Here is a 26,204-nt window from a genome sequence, read left to right on the forward strand (position 1 = left end):
CAGTGAGTGCTTCCCACCAAGTGATCCCCAGAACACACTGTGATGTTCTTCAGTACAGACTTTAATAACTTTTAGAAATCCGATGGGATGATGAGAACAATTAATTTTGTTATTCATTTAAAATAAAATGTAAAATATCAGCTAAATTGTAGCTGATATTGCTAAAGTCAAGTTTTTCTCTTTTAACCACAGGCACAATGGGGAGGTGCCATCCACACGACCAAAGTCTGACTCCGAGCCATTACCTCTCACCAAACCGGTGTCTGCAGACTCTGTGGAGAACTCGGGTACAGGTATGTCCATACTACTACATGCATGTCAGATTGCTACAGTCATAACCCCTGGTATCAAATTATTTCCACTGTAGCCACATTAAAAAAAAAATAAAAATTAAAGTGTATCTATAGTTTTGTTTCCTACTTTAATTATTGTCGGTTGCTTATAAGAAGTCAATAAATGACTTCACCAGAAGATTTTTGCTTTGACAGTAAGTCTTTTTTGTGACCGTGGTAAATAACATTTCTGAACACAGATTTTTAATTTTTGGTCAGAAAATCACGACAAATTTGTGAAGGGCACCAAAAAGGTGTCACCAAAATACCAACACCATTTATTAAACCAAAGAAAAATAATAATTTAATTTCAGTTCATTTCTGATTTGTTAGTATAGTGCAAAATTGTAACTATAGATGATAATTTTCTCATGTATGGCATGTGTACCTAATTAGCTTAAGCTTGTTAGTCTGTATAAGACTTGAATGCTAGGAGGCCAGTCATAAACGTTTTCTGTTTTGCTTGCTATTTCCAGGCTATACAGGGAGTGCAGAATTATTAGGCAAATGAGTATTTTGTCCACATCATCCTCTTCATGCATGTTGTCTTACTCCAAGCTGTATAGGCTCGAAAGCCTACTACCAATTAAGCATATTAGGTGATGTGCATCCCTGTAATGAGAAGGGGTGTGGTCTAATGACATCAACACCCTATATCAGGTGTGCATAATTATTAGGCAACTTCCTTTCCTTTGGCAAAATGGGTCAAAAGAAGGACTTGACAGGCTCAGAAAAGTCAAAAATAGTGAGATATCTTGCAGAGGGATGCAGCAATCTCAAAATTGCAAAGCTTCTGAAGCGTGATCATCGAACAATCAAGCGTTTCATTCAAAATAGTCAACAGGGTCGCAAGAAGCGTGTGGAAAAACCAAGGCGCAAAATAACTGCCCATGAACTGAGAAAAGTCAAGCGTGCAGCTGCCAAGATGCCACTTGCCACCAGTTTGGCCATATTTCAGAGCTGCAACATCACTGGAGTGCCCAAAAGCACAAGGTGTGCAATACTCAGAGACGTGGCCAAGGTAAGAAAGGCTGAAAGACGACCACCACTGAACAAGACACTCAAGCTGAAACGTCAAGACTGGGCCAAGAAATATCTCAAGACTGATTTTTCTAAGGTTTTATGGACTGATGAAATGAGAGTGAGTCTTGATGGGCCAGATGGATGGGCCCGTGGCTGGATTGGTAAAGGGCAGAGAGCTCCAGTCCGACTCAGACGCCAGCAAGGTGGAGGTGGAGTACTGGTTTGGGCTGGTATCATCAAAGATGAGCTTGTGGGGCCTTTTCGGGTTGAGGATGGAGTCAAGCTCAACTCCCAGTCCTACTGCCAGTTTCTGGAAGACACCTTCTTCAAGCAGTGGTACAGGAAGAAGTCTGCATCCTTCAAGAAAAACATGATTTTCATGCAGGACAATGCTCCATCACACGCGTCCAAGTACTCCACAGCGTGGCTGGCAAGAAAGGGTATAAAAGAAGAAAAACTAATGACATGGCCTCCTTGTTCACCTGATCTGAACCCCATTGAGAACCTGTGGTCCATCATCAAATGTGAGATTTACAAGGAGGGAAAACAGTACACCTCTCTGAACAGTGTCTGGGAGGCTGTGGTTGCTGCTGCACGCAATGTTGATGGTGAACAGATCAAAACACTGACAGAATCCATGGATAGCAGGCTTTTGAGTGTCCTTGCAAAGAAAGGTGGCTATATTGGTCGCTGATTTGTTTTTGTTTTGTTTTTTGAATGTCAGAAATGTATATTTGTGAATGTGGAGATGTTATATTGGTTTCACTGGTAAAAATAAATAATTGAAATGGGTATATATTTGTTTTTTGTTAAGTTGCCTAATAATTATGCACAGTAATAGTCACCTGCATACACAGATATCCCCCTAAAATAGCTAAAACTAAAAACAAACTACAAACTACTTCCAAAAACATTCAGCTTTGATATTAATGAGTTTTTTGGGTTCATTAAGAACATGGTTGTTGTTCAATAATAAAATTATTCCTCAAAAATACAACTTGCCTAATAATTCTGCACTCCCTGTATATTACCTTTATGAGCTATTTGCCAATATATGGGCCAACACATAAAAATGTAAAAAAAGAAAAAAGATGAGACTGAAGAAAACACCCTTCAGTCACATTCTCTGTGTTGATATTCCATAGTGAATCCGCCAGAGGACGCCTTGCAACAATCAGCTGATCTTAGCAAAGTTGGGGAGAGCTTAAACAAGTAATCCACGACTTGCTGTGAGAACAAAATAAGCTTATTTTTAGACTGGGTTGTCCTAGCGTTTTAGTAAGAACTCATAAATACCTGTATATTTCTTGTGTCACATGGGTTAGACATTCACTTGGCAAGGAAAAGGTTGCTGATTCACTTTCAGCCAGAGGCGCAAACGTTCTGTGGAGTAGTAGCAGGAAGGACATCCGGCGTAAAACTGCTAGATCAAACATGCACAGCTACCCGCTGTGGTGACCCCCTTGTAGCAAAGCAGCAGCTGAAAGTAGCTTTGATCTAATCAGAGGCTTTTAATCTAAAAACAATTCTTCAGGTCGTTTAGTGACTGCAGCTAAGCAGATCTGGAAAAAAAAAAAGAACACAACACAAACAATGATCTTACAAGCAGTTTTATCAGTAAAAGCCTGATATCCATTTTTAACTGCACGTGTATGTTAACTTGACATGAGGTTGTTTACATACAACACAATGAACTACAGGCCAGGAAGAATGGAGTTATTGCTGCATTTAAAATGAACGGTGAAAAACAGTGAGTACTGTGTAACAGCATTTTGCACCTACTCAGCGGTAAACTGCTGGCTTGAATTGCAGCTGAGATTGAACTTTCATGTTTCATGGGTGTGCGTGACAGACTGGCTTCTGGAGACTTGTCGACTTTTAGCACCTCAGCTGTAGCAAACAGTACCCCTGAGTGAAAGCCATTCAGGTCTGCTCTATTAAATCTATTTCAGGAGTCCTTTCTCTGAGACCTTTCAGCCTCCCTCGCTGTTCCTCTGTTTTAGGGTCAATATTGTGTCAAGCACCCCACGTGTTTCTCCAGGGGCCAGACAGGAGGATCAAACAGGAGTTACTTCATCATCCAAAAATATGAAAGCTGCCCCTTGTGTCAGTAGATTTAAGTGTTTAAAGAAGACATTTTTTACTGTTTTTATTAGTGCTGTCAAAATTAACGCGTTAACGCACATCAATCTGCTATCACGGTCAACGCAATTACAATTTTTAACGCAATTAACACATCTGGAGTGTAGACTGACTCTAAATCCCTGAAATGCTTCTGTCAACGCATTTCGGGCTGTTTGTCCAAGTAGAGTTACCTTCTCACATGCGCAAATGGACAGTTGATCTGGTAGTGATGGGTGGCTGAACCAATTAACTCAGTTTGGAAGATGATAAACACACATTGGCCCTCTGATGGGAAATTTGAGTATTCCAAAAATAACAAGACAGAACAGTCTACCGACATAAAGTATTATGCACATTGTGCAAGAAGGAATTTTCTTTTCACCGAAGCACTTCCAGCTTAAAATGTCACATTGACGCAAAGCATGCGTTAGTCGGGGATGCTGCTAGGACTTTGGCTAACGCATCACCGAGCTTGCGACAAACCACTCACGGAGCATCAGGGACTCAGTGAGTCTACCTCGGAATTATTGACTGACGTAATTGCCAAGTGGACTGCAACAAACTGCAGACCTATTAATATCGTTGAGAACGCGCTTTACATAGCTTTGGTTCCTCGTTTCAAGGACTTGAAGTGCCTCCCCAAGAGTAACAGAGAGAGGGTGGATAAACGTTTACAGAGTTTTTTGTTAACATGAATGTTCAAGATGTTCAGTAAACATGTTAATTGCGTATATTTTCCCTTTTTTCTCGAGTCTGTTTGCTAAAGCAAAATGAATTGTGGTTAATATAGAATAAAAATAAATTCTATTTAATCGTGATTAATCAAAATTAATCCACAGAAAACCATTGATGAATCTGATTAAACATTTTAATTGTTTGACAGCTCTTATATATTTTATATAAAAGTGTATACTTACCTATTAGTATATAGGTTTTTTAAAAAGTTGCACGTCACATCAGAAAACCTTTAAAAGATTGAAGAAAACTATTCAAATTATCTGAATATAAGCATACATTCTTTGTGAGATTAATTTAAATTAAATTTTTTAATCTATTGACAGCACTAGTTTTTATATATTCTTTTTATATTTTAGTTGTTTGTTTAGCCTTGTGCCTGTGTTTGGCTGATTTCCTGCTTCTGTATGTGTATTAATGTTGTTAATGAGGCAAAAAATAAACCAAAAGCCAAACTGTTTGTGAGCAGTTACAGTGCATTCAAAGTGAATCAAAGGAAATTATTGAAAGTGTCAGTTCGCTTGTGGATGTTGGGTTTAGTCATAGCTGAAATGTTGTGCTGAAAAATAATTCTATTATTTCTCTCCCCTCGCCTCTTTCTCTCTCATCTGGCTTCAACAGATCTGATGAGTTTTGATGACTTGTCGTCTACCTCGGAGAAGCTCTCTCACCTCACAACCAACCGACCAAAGATGACTGGAAGGAGGCTGCCCACGCAGTTTGGCGGAGGACAATTGGTGAGGATGTGCTCAAGCGCTAACAATCCCCCGCTCCCTTTAAATTGACACTGACCTTTTTTCTTTGGATGGTTATTATGAGGAGCTGTCTCTCTTATTCTCATCATTCTTACCATTTCCGAAAGCAAATGGCTTCCGAAGACAAATGGCTTTAGAACAGCAGTCCTTGTTTTTGCTCAAAGCTGGTGCCTTACAAAGCAAACTGCTGTAGATAGCAGGTGTTTGGCTTTTCCCACATTTGGACCACATTCTTGAATGCAACCAAATACTGTTATCATTAAATTGCCATCAAGGTCTTTATATCAGTTTATTTTCATGCCGGGTGTACATTTGTATCATAGGTTTGGCGTCTTTTCTTTTAAAAATCTAACTTCTTTATACCTGCAGACTCCTTACAAATCCTACCATGACACTAGAGCTAATAGTGTAGCTGTTAACGGTCATTGACAGATGCAATCGTTTCAGGACTCTGCAGCTTTTCCTGTTTTCCCTGTAACGAGCAGCACATTTTATCCCAACATGATTCCACAGTTTGCATTACAGCCCAACAAGGAAGTGAGTGTGGAGAAAACCTTTAAGATTGATGAAGAAGATGCCAAACCAAAGCTAACGGAAACCAGAAAGGTAATTTAATTTCATGTCTGTTTAGAGGAAACCTTTAGTTTAGTAACAGGTGCCTGCTTAGTGACATAACTGCCTCATGAAATGAAGCAAAGAATGAATGGTCTTAGCAGATCTTTGGGTATAAACCTGTGAAAGTGATGGCAGCTGTTGCCAGCGGCGTTGCTGATGGTAGCACAGCAGTGATGGTTTGTGTTGTGTGAATCTGGTAGGAACTAAACAGTATAGCACACTGCCTGCTTATGTTGAAATCAAGTCAGCATGTTACTCCAGTCCACATTGAGGCTCCTAATGTGACATTGTGGACATTGGTCAAAAGTTGTCCGCCATATTGGATGCGATGCAACTGCTGGTTGTTAGGGAAGCAAGTCGTCACCATCTCATTGGTAGTAGTTTGAGGTTGCTGAGTAAATCAGTTGCAGAGAATGCTGCACCAAAAATGAAATGAAAAGGGTTTGTCTTTTTCTTTCTTTAGCTGTTTCATTTTTTAAGGCAGACTGTCTCCGTTCTTGGTTTGTGTCACACTTTTCAGTTTCCCTATAGCTCAGAGAGCAGGTGGATAATGTTTATGGACAAATCAAAGACGTCTAATCAAACCACAGCTGCAACAAGACTCTAGGGTCCAAAGCAATCATAAGGAGCTTTCTGTATATTTTTTCCTAGGAACTGGTGGTGACCACTCTGTAGGCTTTGGTGACTAGCCTTTTATTCACTATGTTGTCACCATGAATGTCACACATCCAAACTAGCAGATAAGCCAATATCACATGGTTAATGCTGACATGTCTGCAAAACCATAACACGGCTCTTTCAGCCTGGTACAAAAAGGTGTTTTTCGATGCATCCTATAAACCTTCATACCAACTGGACCTCTCAGTCATGTTTGTGGTATTTGGTTTCTTAGTTCATAGATGCTGCTTCACAATCAAGGTTGCAAACATTAGGTGATAACTTGGAACTCCACTCTGGTCTTGCTCCATTACTGATGCCAGTGTTGAATTAATAATCTGCATCTCTCACTGTGAGTAAGAGAATTGAATATGTCAGGAATCCTCACAGCTTTGTGTACTTTGTTAGTGAAGTGATAAATGAAAACAGGCCCAGAATAAATACAGTAAAATAAATTTAATGTTTTTCACTTTTCCTGTTTGCACACAGATGTGCAGCTGGCAGTAAATAGCTGAAGTGAATGATATTCAGTCACAGTGTATTACTATGTGTTATTATTGCTTCTAGCTTCTCAGATAAGGTCTCTGACCGAGCACGAGAGTGAAAGCAATCAAGTGCACAATCGAAAGGAAGTGGAACATCATTGTTGTCTGCCCTTTTCAGTCATGTTGGCTCACTTTGACCACAGTTTGCAGTTAGATAAAAAACTTTGGGGGGAAAAAAAACCAAGTAGAAGCTGTTTGTGATTGGACCGTGGATCAGCTTGTCGTCACCAATACCCAGTTCAGCTTTTGTGGCTCAGTATCTGACCAATACCCAATGCAAGCCTCACATCAGCACATCTGGAGTACACAGCTACATACAGATTCTTTTAAGTGTAACAGTAAAAACAATGTCTTGATTGTATGGTCAGAATAAACCACCATAGTGGAAGTTGTCACACCCGTGTCAAACAAGCTGTTGCTCAGCCCCTGCTACTCCTATTTCTCACCATCACACATTTACAGTTCACATACTCCGATTATTTCCTGACACATTACCTACAGTCTGTTTTTTCATCTTGAGACTTCCATCTGTTTGGTTCCTTTCAAGTCCTCTGCTTTCAGATTTGTCTAATTAAAAGCTAAAGTTATCCCCAAGTTGGCTTTTTAGGGAAAGTTGTTGCATGTCACACAATCCTTTTAGCATTACATGACTTTTTCTGAAAACGCTCAACTTTCTGTGGAAATGATGCCACCATCTCCCCAAAAACAAACACTCACTGAATACAAGGAGCTACAAAAAGCAGCACTTTATGTTATTTTGCTTTAAGTCGGTGTTGTTTACCTACATGAAGACACGGTTGTGCGATGGGGTGATAAAGACTGAATATCCCCCTTCACTGGAAAACAGGCTCATAATCACATTGTGTAAATCAGCCCCGTGTTTTTCTTCCTACACTGTAGCATTGGATTTAAATTCCTCATCTGCTCTGCTGTCACAGTGGATTTCATTTGAGAGCCTCACCATTAAACTTGCATCACAGATACTTTTCCCTGAGGGTGCAGGTATTATAATGACAAGATAAAAACATCCAATTAAATTTAGTTTTAGATTGGAGGTCAAAACAGACACACAAAAAAGAATTATTGCAGAAAATTCTTGTCTTACATTTTTCTCCTCTCATGTCTTAATAGCCTTCCACAAACACCTTATTGTCACCGTCATTCCACAAGCCTGACTTCGGAGACTTCGGAGCCTCTCTGGGCAGCAAGGCGAAGGTGGAGCATGAGGAGTCGAGCTCCCAGCTGGAGGAGCTGAGGAGCCAGATGAAGGAGCTGCAGCTCACGGTGGAACTGCTCAAGTCCCAGCAAATGTAAGGACACATGAGCCTGATAAGGTTTGAGGGCAGGACAGGAATGGAAAGCTAAAATTGTTCTTCAGGGTTCTGACCTTATAAAATAATAAAACATTATTATTATAAATAAAACATACATAAATATATGATTTACATCAAATTATTACGCCACTGCCAAACCCAATACCACTGAAATGGTAATGCGTACTCCTGTCTCTCTGAATTAGCAATAGCTACCGTTTCTGTCGAGCTGATTTATCGCCTCAAGCATTTTCCAACCATCATTCTCTTTAAAACCATCCTGGCTTTTTATAATAAGTATTATAATATGTGTCTTTTGGATTCTGACGACATTAACTCAAAGTTCATTTGAGGCACTGAAACTGGTTCTGAGGTGTGTTTAAAGGAAGAAAGTGTTTAGATATTTATGATATTTGCTGCTAAGGTAGCCACATGCTAAGGTTGCACATCTCTGTTCGTTTATTTCCAGGAAAGAGATCACTGAGCTTCGAGGAGAGCTGGATGACGAAAGGCAAAAGCGTGTGTCCCTGCAGGTAGTATGGCTCGCAACTGAAACACAGGCTGAGCTGTCCACATTCATTAGACCCATTAGTTTAGACAAATATTGATGCTTTTTGTGCACACATCCAGCTTCGTACACTAGTGACTTTCTACTGACTCAGTAATAGAAGTTCTATGTGATCACAGCTGGGACCATCTAAATGTAACTTATTACATCCACTAAATAATGAGTGAACACATGAATGCATGCAATAATTAGTCATTGTTCATTAATGTCAAGTCCTGCTGACGGCAAAACACCAAAGCACTCCAGTCCGTGCCGTCTTCATTAAACTCTCCTCATCTGCTGACATCAGTACCAATTTAATATTTTTGCTCAAAGCACATAATGCTGTTTTTGCACTTTCAACCCTGAGGCAGTGTTTCATTTCGCAGTCTATGCGTTGGCATGTGTTGAGTGTCCTTAGTTTATTACCAGCAGCAGATTATTTCCTCTTCCTTCCTGGTCAACACTCACACGTTAATGAAAATCAAAATAATAATAATAAAAAAAAAAACTGGCTGCATTTACGAGTTTTGAAGATTTCATCCCCGCAGCATCATGCACACATGAAGCCTTCTGTTTTTTCCCTTTACACATGTAAAGAAATGTAACTGTTTAATAACACATTAAGCCCTTAAGGGACACACTGCACCAGCTATACACATAACGGTTACTGTCTGTCCTGAGTTGTCCCATCAGCTCATAAAAGCATGAGTGTTGTGTAATGTGTTTGCTAACTCTAAGCTCAGATTATTCAGAGTTGTGTTTATGATTCTTCTCGGCTCCAGTTTGAACTTCAGATAATGAAAGTAAAGGAGTTTGGGATGGATCAGCATTATTTGGGCCTTTTTTTTCTGTGCTAATGACAAAAAGCACCTACAATGGACAATGTTTATCGTTAAAACAGGTTGGTTATTCAGCGAACATGTTTAAGTTGCATCGTAGGAACTGTGGGATCCAGGGTTTTGGAGGTGAAAAGAGAACTGTAGTATAACATCTGTGGTGTTTAATCCCACATATTGTGGAATTAAACACCACAGGAATCCTGGGTTTTTCCCCGATCCTGTCAGGAATTCTGCCTTAAACAGACAGGCTCTCTGAGCATGATGTCTGTGAGAGAGACATTAGTAGAGAGGGTTTTTCTGTTAGCTGGTTTTGTTATAAATTTCAGGCTGATGTTTCACCAGGTGAGCAGCTACCTGATGGATCCTTTTTTTTTTTTTTCTTAAAAATCAAGTTCTGTGCAGAACGTCAAGAATGAATATTTAAATCATTCACTTAAAATCAAAGAAAGAAAACTGATGACCGAGGATACGCCTCTAGGCTAACTACACTCCCTGACTGTTGTGAACACATTCAGCGTCCATGTGCTGCTCATGTTAAACTGAGAGATTGAAGGTTGGTCCACTCTGCTCGGCCGACCTTTCTGTCTTCAACAGGGCACCAATATAAATTGCATCACAGGAGGAGGGGTCCGCCGCAGAGAGCCCCACGCAGGGTCAGACTCGCATACAGAGAAACATAACTGCAGATTAGTTTAAGCTCCCCTGCAGTTAATTTCAGCTTCCATCTCAGCTTCCTCATCCTCGTCAAAGACGTTGGCCGTGCGGCTCAGGTTGTCCTCCGGCTCGTGCTTTCATTGTCATTCAATTCTCCTAATCCCCACCAGTGGAAAAGCCCCACAGCAGGATGCCACTGTACCTCACAGCAGGGATAATGACAATGACTGACTCACAAGCTCAATCTACTCTGGCAAATTGAATATGGCTGCAGCGCCTTTTCAGTGTGATACGGGGCAAAACATTATGACCAATCACTTAATTTGAAGTTATTTTGAATACCTGCACTCTGGCATTATCTGCCAGAGACCTCCAGAGGTCACGCAGAGACTTCCATGCGGCTCATTCGCAGCATGTCATGTAAAGTCCTGCAGAGCATGAGCCATAAAATGGGAGAAATCATTGTGAAAGTTACAAATCTGCTCTAACAGTAAGGAGTGTTCCCGGTAAACGGCTGTGGAATTGAACCAATTTGAAATCAGATGACCCTGCATATAAATCTGTGTTTTATAATTTACACTTTCTTTTGAGGATTTTTTTACTGCCTCTTTCTCCAACAGTACAAACATTGTGCTACATTTGTAGCCTTGGTAACATGTTTTTGGCCTCGTTGGAGAGCTGTGCACAGTGTTGTTCCATAGTTCCTCTCTCTGCATAGCCAAACAGCTACTTCATTGGACACAGTGTAGCTCCATGCATCCCCACCCTACACACCAACTGTAAGAAGTTTATTTTTTCTTCACAGATGGAGATCGAGAAGCTAAAGCGAACCATCCACTCGACGTGAAACTCCTTGATCTAATCAACGGCAGTCCTCGGGGTCAGCTGCTGGCCTGCCCGTCGATCAACAGGAGAGCAGGAGGGCAGCGACGTATGGATGGTCAAATGGAGGGAGAGAGGGTGGAGAAATCCACCCACCTCAAGCACAATTCTTGTTCAGTGATCTACAAAAACAAACAAACTCACTCTCCATATTTGTAAGATTTACATTTTGCACATAAGATTTTTTTCAAGTTAGGTGTAAGTTACAGATGTATATGTTCCTCTCTCTCTTTTCTTTTGCCAATACAAAAAGAAAAAAAAACTGAGGCCTTACTTCAAACTACTGCGCTGGACTCACAACTCTGCTGCTCTGGCTCTTTCCCAATCACTCTGGCGTTCCTTGAACTCCTCAGGGATGCTCTCAGTACTACTGACTTTGTGTAAAGCAGAGGGTGCTCGTTTTCCTTGCCTAATTTCTTTTTGTTTTTTTATAATGCACAAAAATTTATTTTAAACAGATTTGATTATTTGAGTTTTCATCTTCAGATTAAAATGCGTTTTTCTTTCTTGCACGGCGCCTGTCAGCACAGCACCACCACATGGCTGCAGCGCGTCAGAGCAAGCTCTTGCGTTTCTTTTTTTGTTGTCTTTTGATGTTTTCAAGCATTCCTACCCAGAATAACACTACTGTGCCTGTTTCAGAAAAAAACAAACAAAAAAACAATCTATTAAATGTTTGTAATGGGATCTGGAATATTTGCAGCATGATATTGTATATCTATATTTTTAAATCTACTGACACGCTTAGTCAAATATTATATAGAGGGCCTCTTCTATGCTGGCTCTTCTATTTTTGTGAGAAAGTTTTCAGCTGTTGGGAATGTTTTCAGAAACTTAACCAGAGTCATAAAATGCAAGAGAGGAGCGAGGAAGGAGGGACTACAGTCTTCTGAAAAGGCAGCCTCATTACGATCATCTCTGCTACTCGCTTGTCTATTCATAGCTCTCTCCCATCCCTGTCATTTCTACCTCCGCCTTCCTTACTCTCATCCATCTTTGTTTCCTGCTAAATCGTCTGGTGTCTTTTTGCTCAGCCAACTACCCCCTCCCTCTTATGTTTAATCTACAACTCCACATTTCAGACACATGGGTTAAACTAACTGGAAGAACATGATGAAGCGGCGAAATTCACTCACATCCTCTTTTTTTCTTCCCCCTTTTTAATCGTCTGATGATAAAACACCGCTGAAGAATGAGATTATCCTGGTGTGTCATGCAGCTTGATCCGTAATGTTTCAGCAGACTTAAAGTTACATGCATACATACATCCACCAGATTTGCACTACCATGATTTGAACTAGTAGTTGGTTTGTCATGTTTGTCAGTGTATAGTTACAGCACACTGCGCTGCCACACCTTAGGCTAAATTTCCACTTCAAATACCTGCACAACTTGCCACAGCCATGTTTATCATGCACCAATCAGCCATAACATTAAAACCATTTTCCCAATGTGGTGTCACTTCTGCCTGTGCCACCAAAGTGACACAGAAGAGCTCAGGAGGAGCTCCAGGGAAGACCTGTGGCATCTGGGGGTTGGCGGTGTTCAACGGGTTTCAGATTGGAGAAGTACTTTGAGCACCTCTCATGTGTTTGGTCTATTACAGTAATGATGCCAGAAATCCAACATTTCTTCATAACATGATGGTCAGTGTCATTCACTTCACCCAGTAGTGGTTTCAATGCAGTGGCTAATTGCTATTGCTGTATGAGGCATCAAATGAATCAGTCAATTAACTGACTGATGATTAAATTATGCTTTATAAAGTGAGCAGGGCTGACCACTGGGAGTCTACAATCTGAAAAATTACACATTAGGGGTTTTAAGATGGAGTTAAATAAAGATTAGAAGTTACTGCTTTTTACTGGACATTGAGCAAACAACTGTCGTTAAATCTCAGGCAGTTTCTATAGCTGGAAGTACTGCTACAGTTAAGAAAAGTAACTGGATTTTTCTCACTTGTCATGATGTTTAGGGGTACAGAAATGTAGAGCATGGTATCACTAACGCAGAAGGCCAAACTCAGTCAGTTCTAACTGGAAGCTGAATATATTTGTTCATAGGAGTATATTTCTGCCATAATTTGGGTCCACTTGTCCCTGCAGGGATCATTATAACAAAACATTTTTGTGGAGTTGGGAGGTGCACCATCCATAGTTTCCATGATTCACTGTATGTTTGAGTACACAAATCATCTGAAACCTTTGCACACTGTGTAAAATGGAAATTAAAAACAAAATGCAGAAGAGCGCAAAAACAGCATCAAATGTTGAAACTGAGAACCCTTTTTAAAAGTACTTTATGTCCATGAGTACTTCTTGTAGTTTTGCCTCTGTACACTATCACAGTGGATTTTAAATCAAACAATGAATTTTTTTAACAAGAGTTTTGGATTAATTGGAATTTCTATGAAGTAAAATTTACATATACAGCTACTAGCCATGCCAGCTCCCATACACTGTGCACTGATCAAAGAAGAAGAGGTAATGCAACCTAGTAACAAACATGGCCCTTTCTCAGCTTATTTAAAATTCATTGCTGGTATCAAATTTAAAAGGAGCTTGTAATTTAAAAAACAAAACAAAAAACAGATTTCTCAGTTTTAACATTTCATGTATTATATTGTTTGAACAGTTTGCAGCTGATTGCAAATTGGCTGGGATAGATATTGGCACCTTCAAAGATGGATGCAATGGTTCTCAGCTGGAAAAGGTGGGGATGTCCAGCTGCAGTTTGGGAATGAATGTGCCTCTGTAATGTATTCATGAATGGAGATTAATAAGTTAGAGTTAGGATGAGGAGCTCAATCATTTGAGAGGGCGCACTGCTCCAAGTAGAAAGGAGGCAGTTGAGGTGTTTTGAGCAGTCGGGCTGATATCTGTCTTCATACTGCTTACGCTCTAGCTCCATTCTGTAGCCCTGACTCTCACAATGTTCAACAGCTTATCTGAGAAACAGAGAGCAGCACAGTACCAAGTGCATCCACCTCTGGCTTCACTGCAAGTTACAGGGATGTTTAAATTCTGACACTCATAAGTTTTGTTTCCAGGTTAGATGTTCCACATTGTGCTACCACAAGGACAAAAACCTGTTACTGTTGTTTGTATCTTTGTCTTAATGTTGTTGTACATATCTCACAAATGTCTTAAAAAAAAAGCATCTCTTTGTACTTTGAAGTCTTTGCCGGGCCTGATTCTGTGTGCAAATGCTCGACTGTAACTGTCCATGATTGTTTTGGAGAAGAATCTAAGCCCCACAGTGGTCACTTTGATGCTTTGTGATCTGACCCGAGTGGTCATGCACTCACATAATACATGGATGCCTGGCTTTGAACAAGCGTGGCTCTTAATGCAGTGTGGCCAGGCAATAGGCTAATGTGGGAAACAAGAGAGGGGACGTTTTAGGTGATGGCTCTTTACGGAACATCTGTAATATGACTTTTGCATATTTTACATTCCAGATTTTGACACCAAGAAAATAAGAAATCTGTGCACATTTATAACATATTTTCAAGTGATTTTGTTTACAAGAGCTGTATCCTTGCATGAGCTGAGATTCTTTGCAAAAATGAATAAACATCTTTATTTACTGTCACAGATGCTTCCTCTTTCTTTTTTTTTTTTGTCGCTTTTGAAATTGTATTTCACTTAAAGGTTTGCATGGACCCACAACAATCCTGAGACCTTTTCATGCTTGAGTTCTTTTAAAACATTCAGGGAAATATTAAGTGGAAAATATTGACCGCTCACTGAGAGAGAGTCAGTGAGTTTTCTGAGGAAATGCAGCTCCCAGTGAACTTATCCTCAGCTGACAGATTCTGTCTATAATAGTACGTCTGCTCGTGAGTATGTGCGTTTAAATATGCAAGTGTGCACCTGGTGGGTTTAAATAATAGGATATTGTAGACACAAGTGTGGAGTTTGGAGATGCAGGATAAAAATTTACATTTCTAATGTTGCCTCAAGACATAGACATGAACTTGTGCCGGAGTTCAGAGTTGATGTTAGTTTACGGCTGCTGTCCTTTTGCTGTTGCGAAAATCTAGAAATCCAGGTGCACACGAACTGACTGTCTTTAATTCATTAAGGCCAGCTTGATTCAGAAAAGCACCAGAAGCTCAAACATTTCCATTGCATTTCTTATTTTTGTTCATCCATCCAATCTGACACCAGTATATCACATTTATCACACAATCATCAGACCAAAAAAAACAAAAAGGTTTAATTCAGGCCTAGTTTGGTTTGCATTCTTCACACTTTTCCTATATCAGGGCTTATTTGGCCGTATTATCTGAGTGGTGATATCTATCATACAGGAGAACACTGCAGTGGCTTCCTGCACCTTAATGATGGATATACACACAAGTGACTCTGACAAGGTTGCAGTGGTGAGCAAAGCAACCATTATGGCTGGTATACTGGCACCTTTAGTCCATCGCACCTTACTGCAGTATTGTCCTAGAGGTGTGTAGTGGCTGGAACTTGGAATATGAGCACTCAGTCAGCACTCCTTGCTGGGTGGTAGAGCAGGTCACCTCCTAATCAGAAGGTTAGTGGTTCAATCCCAATCTGCATGTAAAATATCTTTGGCCAAGATAATAGCCTGAAGTTGCTCTCCGATGTATCTATTGGAGTATTAAGGTGTGTGAATATTAGATAGAAAGCACTTAGAGCATAGATGAAAGTGGTTATGTTAATTGGAAAATGAAGCAAGTTATGTAAAGCGCTATATAAGAACCAATCCATTTACCATTCACCGCTGAAACAACAAGGCTGATGTGAGATTTTCCTCCCAAACCTGGTGTTTAGTGGAGCAAAGCGATTTTACTTCATCCACCCTTGCTAATGGAATACATTGACAACAATTTGCATGCACCCATGTTTCCCTTTTTGCACTGTCACCACTGTGTGTGCCATTAGAGGCACCTGGAAAAGGTCGCTCCACTGTTTGGATCTCCCAATGCTTCCTCGGCAGGTTGCTAACCACCAGGCAGTCTCCTGGTTTGAAGTCGTGCAGTGCGTGGTCAGCTGGAGCAGCGTGTGCATCCTTCACTTGAACCTTTTGAAAGTGCCCAAAACAGTCAGACTCAATAAGCATTTGCATCAAAGCCTCAGCCAAGTTGTGACAAGAAATTTTATAAAACTCAAACTCAGAATCACTCAGTTTTATTTTTTTCTCAAAATAACTTTTTTATATCTATTTTTTGAAAGTAAGGAGTTGGGAATAACCTGCCCTTTTGTCAACAAGAAAGGTGATTTTCTGGCCATGCACTGTCAGGTCACATTCAACCATTTTCCAAATGGCATCAGCATGATACGTGCCCGCAGTGTATGAATTTATCTTCAAAATAGAAAATCACTATGTGAGCGTAGGCTGTGCACTATTATGTGTACTGTAGCTGTGATACCTTCAACCTCAGCAGTCAGAAGGACCTCTCCTGCAAGGTATTACCCATCACCCAGTTATGTTGTCCTTGTTGGGGTGCTCTCTAGTCCAGCGCCCCCTTTGATTGCATGGACTACAAATGTTTGAATTATATTGTCATATTCTGAAGCTACCTCTCCCTCTGCCTGTGTGATTGCATCCTCCGGTGTTTGGGCATCTTCTTCCTGCAGCAAGAACTTGATACATGGTTGCCAGGTGGAATCTATTTGTTGATTTCATTGTTCAGATTCACAGGGCAGTCAGTGCCACTGGTGAATATACCAGTCAAACATTCATAATGTATTCCTGGTTAGACGTATCATCCATGCAGCGTCACTATGTGGAAGAAAAGCCTCCAACTCATTAGGGCCGTTATGGTTTCCTTGTATATCTGACTGTTAACATCCTGATCATAATTTTTTTATGGACCTCTCATGTAGGATATTTCCCAGTAACTTTTGCAATGCTGGTGCTAAAGTTTTACCCCTAATTTTAGCACCAGGCACCCTATTTCTGCAATGACTCTCAGTGTGGTTCGTTGGAATCCAAAAGCCTTAGAAATGGCTTTGACTGATAGATGTCAGTGACTTTGTTTCTCATGTATTCTTTTTTTTTCTCATCTATTCTTGAATTTCTTTATATTGTCTCATGATGTGTTACTTTTTTTTGCCAACTGTTGTTGTCAGAAGTTTTTATACATTTAATGTATATATTGAAAATATATATATTGTGGTAATTTTTGACACTTTTAATGATTTCTCTGAACATACATATACATATAGTCTCAAACATGTACATATATACATACTCCCCCACTAACATTTAGTTAAATGTCCCTAAGCAAATTGCACATCAGCGAGTCGCTTTTGGTAGCTATCATTAAGATTATATTATAATTCTCGCTGCATAGTTGACCTGTTAAATTGGAATTGTTAGAGTTTATTTAAACTGGTTTCCTGGTGTAGAGTCAGTTTAGTCCTAAAATTTTCAATTGGGTTGAAGACAGGGGTTTGGGAAGACTATTCTAGAAGCTTAATGTTAGCCTGCTTTATCTATTCCAGAACAAGTTGTGATTAGGAATCACGGTCCTGTTGGGTCTTGTGTATAACTGTACACAACAATTGTGTATAAGTTGTGTATAATAATCTAGCTGTTGCTTTGAGATTAAATGGAAGAATCTGAAGATTGTCATCCTGTTTTATTATTCACCACATTTTGTGCAAAGTACCAGCACCCCTGGTAGCAAAACAGCCTAGAGCATGATGCTACCGCATCCGTGCGTGACAGCTGGACAGTGTTGGGAAGGTTACTTTTGAAATGTATTACACTACAGATTAAAAAATACATGCCCCAAAATATATTTTGTAACGCATTCTGTTATGTTACTCAATGAGGGTAACGTATTTTGAATACTTTGGATTACTTAATATATTGTCATGCTTTTTACAACGACCTGAATGTACTATTGCTGTGTGATTTATTTCTATTACTGAAGGCTATTCGCCATAGCAATACCAACTAGATTTTTAAATCTTAATATAAAATGAGTAACAGTAGGGTGGACATTGAGTAAGGATGCACTTTTTGCAGTGATCTCGTTTAGAAGACTATTCCGCGCGTATATAAAACAGGTCAGTGGCTCCGAACTATAGTAAAGGGACTTACTAGCAACTTTGGTAGTGAGAGACAGAGAAAGGTGTTGAAAGGCTGCTCCAATGGAACTTATTGTTTCGGAGGAAAACGTGAACACAGTGTACAGTCGAGTCTTAATAGCTTACTTACAACTGGGCTCGTCAGGCACTCTTTTCGGCTGCAGTGGTTATTATTATATTTACATGCTTCCATCTCCCGTTTCAGGTCGGTCATTTTTTTGAAAAATGATTTTTAAGAAATATTTCTTTACGTCATTATGTGGCTGCAAGTAGAGGTGACATGGGCTGTGAGATTGAGAAACAGGCATTAGAGTGTGTGAATGTGTTGATTTTGGAGTGGGGGCTTAGAAAACCTTCTTAGTTGGCACCTTCTCAGTCCATAGTGATGTAAACCTAACTTCACTGTGGACAGTGAGGCAGGTTACTGCTTAAGTCTTTAGAGGGGATGATAGTGGCAGATTTAAAGCATGATGGTACCTTAGCTTTGATGTTGTAAATGTCTTGGCTTGCTCCCTATGTAACCCACGCATGTGAGTGCGTGCACGACCTTCAAGATAACAATGAACACCCTGGGAGGGCTAAATGGACTGGTTCTTATATAAAGCTTTTCTACTCTATCCAAGCACTCAAAAGCGCTTGTGCGGAAAGCAACCTGGGGTTAGTATCTTGCCCAAGGATATTTGGCATGCAGACTAGAGCAGACTGGGATCGAAACAACAACCTTGCGGTTAGTAGGTGACCCGCTTTACTAGCTGAGCTACAGCCACCCCGCTCCATGTTTTGTAACCATTTATAGTAATCTGCCTTAGCTAACATAGCAACAAATGTTATGAATATTCGTGAGTGTAAACAATAAAAGCAGCTTGCAGAGGGAAGGAACTTGAAGTGGGTTGGAGGCAACTGCTTCCCTTTCGTGAGAGAAAACTTGAGGTCTTAGTGATCTCATTCCTGAGTGAGTTTTTGTTTATCTAGCAGTATCAGAGGTGAAACTCTGACATTGTCCAAGCCTGTGACCTGGTGGGGCATCACTGTCATAAGGGACCTTCTGACATACTTTTATAAGCTTCTCACCTAGTGGTTGGCTGAGTGTGATCCCCAAGAAGTGCCGAAGGCTTCAAAAGGTGTTAAGAGTTAACAGCTGGGCCTTTGGGGAATTTGGTTACCTCTTCTGCTGTGATGGTCTTAATGGCCGCCCGCATGCTCTGAAGTTCAGTGATGGAGAAGTGGCCATCGCCTTTTTTGAGTATAGACAGATTTGTCTTTTTTTTTGCTTGCAATGATTTTCTTGTTGTGCCACTGCATCACCAGACCTGGACACAGAGACCTGGACTCACAGAAAAGATCTGACCTCTACATTCAACCATCTTTTTCTCTCCGTTTTGGCCTTCCATCCACATTGGGACGGCATTTTCAGTCAAGGAAAACGCAGCGTTTTGAAAACGCTCTCCAAAGCAGATACATTTGAAAACGCGGTCTTCGCGTCGCAGCATGGACAGCAAACCCGGAGCCTTTTCAAAAACTATGACACATTTTAGTCATGTGATGCAGTCATGTGACCAATTAAACTAAGATAGCGGAGGGCAATTATACAGCAGTCGTTTTGTTTGCTCTCAATTTTGTCAGCCCTATTAAAGATTAATATCAGTTTGTACATGCTTCCAATAGCTTTTCTTCATATTCTTTAATTCTCACTTGCTTATGCAACTTTGTACTTTTGTGTACTCACAGCAACAACTCCACCTCATTATTTGTCCATTTAAAAAACTCAGTGCTATTCCTCAACATTTTGCTGCGACGTTTCAAAGAGACGGAAAGTAAAGGAATGGCAGACAGAAATGACGTAGGTCGAATCGTCTTGCGTTTCATGCATGCACAGTACTGGAACATAAGCATTTTCAGCCGTTTCAATGTGGATGCACAACTCTGTGAAAACGAGTGAAAACAACAGTGTGGACATGGAGTGTTTTCATACAAAGGCGCTGTTTTCAAATTTATCCGGGCTAGTGTAGACGTAGCCCAAGGTTTACGTCGGGTTTGGACATTGGTTGTTCTGGGAATATCATCCACACACTTAAGCTGATAATTTGCTTTCTACATCCACAAATCCACTAGGGTCTGATTCCAAGTGATTTCATCATAACTGGGCATCTGTGTGGCTGTCCAAGGTAGGAAGGGGTATAGCCCTGTAGGTTTTGTGTCTGTTTCAGTACATGTTGTTGAGAACATTTCTAACCTTGGGTCACAGTGCAAAATGCTGGTAAGTGTACCTCACACTAGGAGAGATCATTCACCTGCAAGGTAACTTTAGCACTTGGTGGGATATAAAAAGCTACAATGTACACTTTTACATGTGTTATTTTACAAGTGATTCAACAAAAAGAGAGAATAACTCCAAAGAATTTAAAGCTGTAATACATTTGGGGAAGCAGACAAACATTTTCCAAATATGAACAGCTACACATACATCAGATATAGAGTGGCACGATCACTGCATTTGTCTGCTTCTGTCACTGCTGGCATCCATTCAACCTCTGTCTGCTTTGACCCCATATGACCTTTGCTCACTCGTATTCATGTCTTATTTGTTATTTTATGTAATTTCAGAATAAGTAATGCATTTTGGGTTTTTCCAGTTTAAACCTATAAACAACTTTAGCTTATCAAGAACAGTGGAATACCAGGAGTAGTACACTGTGTTTGTTCATAAAAATCTGGAAACTTTGTTGACATAAGGTGGCTTTGTCAGGGTTAGTCTTGAGCCAACCGTCATTCCTTTTTATGCTATATTTGTAGTTTTCAGGAATCATTCTCCAAGCTTCTTGAATTACCTTCCAAAGCTCTTCTTTGGATGTTGGCTGCCTTTTGTTCTTCTCATTGTAAAGACAATCCCACACCATGACTCAAAGTGTTCCACTGTGTGTAGTTTTATTCAGGTGGGCTTTTACCACAATGGTAGTGTGTTGAGATTATTGACAGCTGATTGACAGATGGCATTGCATGGTGGATCAAATATGATGGTTATCTTTTGATAATAATACCACTGGCTGAAATGCAGCCTCAGAACCTTGACTGATTTTACTGATGGCTGTAGAGTAGACACAACTGTAAATCTCTTCTCACCTTCTCTGCAAATAGTGACAAAAATACTATTTTGTGCCTGTGAAAGTGTGTTATCTTTGTCATTTTCAGAGACTTAACAAAAAAACAAAAAAAAACAAAAAAAACCCCAGGATGAATGATTTCTTTTTGCAACAGCCTCCTACTAACAAAGTAATAATTTTGTATAGGGCATTTCAATAAGCATAGGGAGGCTTTACAAAAAAACAAGCAAAAAAAAAAAAAAAAAAAAAGACAGTCCAGTGACAAGATGGCGCGGCCACGTCCAGACGCCTTCCTGACCGCTCCGCTCCGACTATCCACTTTTCTTGTTTTTTACTTATTTTTTGCTCTGGTTTACATCCCAAAATCCTCTAGTCTTATAGTATACGACAGCGGATCACTTGTAAACATCGGTGACAAGGTTGCACATCTAATCTTGGACACTTTTAAACCCGACCCTTCCTGGCCGGAGATTCTACGCGGCGCGGAGAACAACAAAGGACGGGCCGCTCATCCAAGGCGCAGAACAAAGAAGCGCCGGGGGAACCGCGCTGGCATTAGGAACAGACTGAGACAGCAGGCGCATCGCGCACCACTGCCCAGTATCCTACTGGCCAACGTACAATCCATGGAGAACAAGCTCGATGACGTAGGTCAAGGGTCACCTTCCAACGTGACATGAGGGACTGCAACATTCTGTGCTTCACGGAGACATGGCTGACCCCCACCGTGCCGGACCGTGCCGTAACTCCGTCGGATTCATTCTTTGTGCTCCGCGCGGACAGAACGGCAGAGTCGAACAAAACCAAAGGTGGAGGAGTATGTTTCATGGTAAACAGAAAGTGGTGTGATGCCAGGAGCATTTCTACTCTCTCCAGCGGCTGCTCGCCACATCTGGAGTTCCTGAGCATTAAGCCCTTTCTATCTGCCCCGTGAGTTCACCTCGGTCGTCTACATCCCACCCCAAGCGGACACAGGTATGGCTTTGTCCGAATTACATAATGTGCTGAGCTCGCTTCAAAACAAAGACCCGGGCGCAGCCCTCATTGTAGCTGGAGACTTTAATAAAGCGAACCTCAGACAAGTCATGCCAAACTTTTACCAGCATGTCTCGTGTCCAACGAGAGGGGATCGAATTTTGGATCACTGCTACACGCCATACAAGCAGGGCTACAAAGCTGTCTCACACCCGGCTTTTGGAAAGTCTGACCACAACGCCATCTTCCTCATTCCCCAGTATAAACAAAACATACGGAGGGAAGACGTAACCACGAGGGAGGTAAAACGGTGGACTGCCCAATCAGAAGCTACGCTACAGGACGCACTCAACGACGTCGACTGGGACATGTTCAGAGCATGCGCAGTCGACATCAACGAGTTTACGGAAGTAGCAGTATGCTTCGTCAGTATGCTAGCGGAGGAGATTATCCCCACTTCCCAAACCAGAAACCGTGGATGGACAGATCGATCCGCACTGCAGTAAACGCCAGGACCGCCGCCTACAACGCGGGTCTCGCCACTGGCGATATGAGCGCCTACAAAGCGGCCTCATACGGCGCGCGGTGAGAGATGCCAAACGCCGGTACCGGGAGCGTGTGGAGACCCGCTTCCACCAGGGCGACACACGGAGTATGTGGCACGGACTACGCACCATTACGGACTACAAAGCCAGGGACACTGTGCATTCTGCATTCACCAACGAGCTGAATCAGTTCTACGCCCGTTTCGAGGTTAGCCAGGCGGCTAATGCTATATACCGCCTGAATACCGAGGACAGTGACGTCATCAGCGAGAGACCGCTGACCAGCATCGCGGAGCATGACGTCCGAGCGGCATTGAGGAGAGTGAACACAAGGAAAGCGGCAGGGCCAGACGGCATCACCGGCTGTCTGCTGCGCTGCTGTGCTGACCAGCTAGCAGGTGTGTTCACTTACATCTTCAACGAGTCCCTGGCGAAGTCTGTGGTCCCCACATGCTTCAAAAGATCCACCATTATCCCTGTGCCCAAGAACAGCAAACCCTCATCCCTGAACGATTACCGGCCAGTTGCACTGACCTCGGTAGTAATGAACGTGTTTGAGAGGCTGCTGAAGAACATCATCTCCTCCTCCATCCCAGACACCACAGATCCGCTGCAGTTCGCCTACCGATCCAACAGATCCACAGAGGATGCCATCGCCCACGTCCTGCACACCACCCTCAGCCACGTGGACAAGAAACAGGGTAACTATGTGCGAATGCTGTTTGTTGATTACAGTTCAGCGTTTAACACAATAGTGCCCTGCAGACTGTTCACAAAGCTCAGGGATCTGGGACTTAACAGCCGTCTATGTGCATGGGTGTTGGACTTCCTCACTGGCAGAACTCAGGTGGTGAGGGTGGGTAGATGCGTCTCTAACAGCATCACCATCAACACAGGAGCACCTCAGGGATGTGTCCTCTCGCCACTGCTCTACTCCCTCTACACTTCAGACTGTGTGGCCACCCATGGCTCCAACACCATTGTGAAGTTTGCTGACGACACAGTGGTGTTGGGTGCCATCTCCAACAACGATGAGGCGGCCTACATGGATGAAGTGAAGAATCTGGCATCATGGTGCCAGGACAACCACCTCCAGCTGAACGTCGGCAAGACCAAGGAGCTGGTGGTGGACTTCAGAAGGGGTCAGCACAGAGACTACAAGCCCATTATCATCAATGGAGCTCCAGTGGAGAGGGTGCAGTCCTTCAAATATCTTGGTGTCCACATCTCCTCAGACCTGACATGGGCTGCCCACATTCAGGTCCAGACCAAAAAGGCTAGGCAGCGCCTGTATCACCTACGACAACTGAGGAAGTTCAGGGTCTCTCCAAAGATCCTCAAGATTTTCTATACAGGCGCTGTGGAGAGCATCCTCACACAGAACATGACATCGTGGTTTGGGAACAGCTGTGTGAAGGACCAAAAAGCTCTCCAGAGAGTGATCCGTACAGCAGAACGCTGCTGCAGGATTGCTCTCCCCCCGCTTCAGGACACCTACACCAGGAGATGCCGGACTAGAGCAGCGCAGATACTGAAGGACCTGTCCCATCCTGGCAACAAACTGTTCCAACTTCTGCAATCTGGTAGAAGGTTCCGCATCATCCGGGCAAGGACAGAGAGACTCAAGAGGAGCTTCTATCCCCAAGCCATCCGGGCCCTAAACACACACACACCCGCCCTCTCACATCATCTATAATTGACTGAGACAGGACTCTCTTCCAGACACTCTAAACCAAGGCACAATGTACATTCCAAATTCCTTTAATTTTAAATATGTTTATATTGTCTATTCTGTAAAATAGTCAGATGTCTATTCATATTAATGTACAGAATTCACCTGCTTGCTGCTACTACTGCACATTCACCCAATGTATATACTATATATATATATATATATATATATATATATATATATATATATATATATATATATATATATAATGTTCTTCCTCTACCCCCCCCCCCCCCATTTTTGCACATGTCGAGGAGCGTGTCAGGCTACATTTCACTGTGTGTTATACTTGTATAACTATGCATGTGACAAATAAAGAACCTTGAACCTTGATGGGGCTGAGGGTCTAGCCACTGTGTACAGAAAGTGCTGCAACAGGTTTTAGCTGTAAGAGGTCTTTTAGCTCAGAAAGTTATATTCATTGCTGTTTTAAAAAGTACTGCACATGATCTGTCTTCATCAATATAGTCTAAGTAATCCTGCAGGGCTAAGTACATTAATCTAAATTCATTCCTCTAGTGGCTATGCCTTCTGCAAATCATAGGTTTTGAGAGGTTTTCAGCTCTGTTGTTATGAGCCACAGAACGGTTAACTCTTCACTGTGAAATTAAGATGACTGTGGATATAAACTGAGGGATTTTTTTAGTTTGCTAGATAAATCTATTGTAATGAAATCTATTGTATGATTCGAAAACTAAACAGCAAAGATTATGGTTGAAGTTCAACATCCAAGAGGGGAATAAAAGAGTTTTAAAACTTTAATGTGGGGCATGTAAATTTATTTTTAGGAGGGTTATTATGTCTTAGTGACCAGTGATTATTATCATTATTATTACATTTTAAATAATTCATCTTCTTGTTTTTTTTGGTGATGTTTAGGTTCCCTGATGTCCCTTTTACTTCCTGTCGATTTTTAGTTTTCCTTAATAATTGTAATAATCTGCTCTACCTTCTTTAGTATAACTCATGGGTTCTTAAGCTTTTTACCTCAGGGTACAACACTTCCACTATAAAGTGACCCAACTAAATGACTAAAACCTTGTCAAATAAACATGATGATGACATGATCCAATTACAAAGATATTAATTTATTATGTGTATGTGAAACTGCACATAAAACAAATGCCAAACAGGTTAACAATTCATGGAACAAATCAAATGGCAAGTAGAAACTAAAAGGCTTAAGTCAGGCTTAATAACACAAAAATAATTAATAATTCAATATTACTACAGCAAAAGGGCAAGAAAAAAAATGGAAAAATTGGATAAATAATGTGCTAATAAAATAAATAAATTCAAAATAACTTTCTAATTAAATGGATGAATAAATAAATAAACTGTTATAAAAATTACATAAAGTGCAAATGAAAATATAGCTGAAAGCTGCTTCAGCATTAAACCTTTTTTTTATTGGCAGAACCAGAAGTTACTCTTCATAATTGAGACAAATGAACAACAACAAACAGCCACAACAGGTAACTCCCCTTTTATCTTCACCTCTTAATGAGAAACTTGAGCCTGCCTCTGAGACACGATCAGATCCAGTCTGGGTGGAATGGGGGAAAGGCTCACTCTCAGAGTAGCTTCCAATGTTGCTCTGAGTCTGTTTCAGGCTTTGGTTGTGGGGTTGTGGCCACAATGGAAAATCCTGATTCACACAGATATGTAGTTGTGAATGGGAGAAGGAGTTTCACAGTTCTTAGTGCCAGACATGGGTACTCCTTTAAGACACCAATCCAGAAGGAGCCCAG

The 26,204-nt window shown here is 41.2% G+C and overlaps 1 protein-coding gene across 7 annotated transcripts in view; it reads left to right on the forward strand.

Moving 5' to 3' along the window:
* The window catches only part of cd2ap (CD2-associated protein), a 110,714-nt gene extending 96,096 nt beyond the window's left edge, over window positions 1-14,618 (forward strand). For 4 of the 7 annotated variants that reach the window (XM_084953969.1, XM_084953973.1, XM_084953971.1 and 1 more), the window contains 6 exons: window positions 193-293; window positions 4,836-4,951; window positions 5,483-5,575; window positions 7,918-8,096; window positions 8,569-8,632; window positions 10,948-14,618. In XM_084953969.1, the coding sequence (XP_084810095.1) occupies window positions 193-293; window positions 4,836-4,951; window positions 5,483-5,575; window positions 7,918-8,096; window positions 8,569-8,632; window positions 10,948-10,989 (595 nt within the window). In that variant the 3' untranslated portion in view covers window positions 10,990-14,618. The remainder of the gene's footprint in view (window positions 1-192; window positions 294-4,835; window positions 4,952-5,482; window positions 5,576-7,917; window positions 8,097-8,568; window positions 8,633-10,947) is intronic. The other 3 variants (XM_084953970.1, XM_084953975.1, XM_084953972.1) reach the window with 1 other exon arrangement.
* Window positions 14,619-26,204: the final 11,586 nt, after the last annotated feature.

Source organism: Perissodus microlepis, chromosome 15 (genome assembly GCF_051167445.1).
Source record: "Perissodus microlepis isolate ML-2025 ecotype Zambia chromosome 15, ASM5116744v1, whole genome shotgun sequence".
NCBI classification, from domain to species: Eukaryota; Metazoa; Chordata; class Actinopteri; order Cichliformes; family Cichlidae; genus Perissodus; species Perissodus microlepis.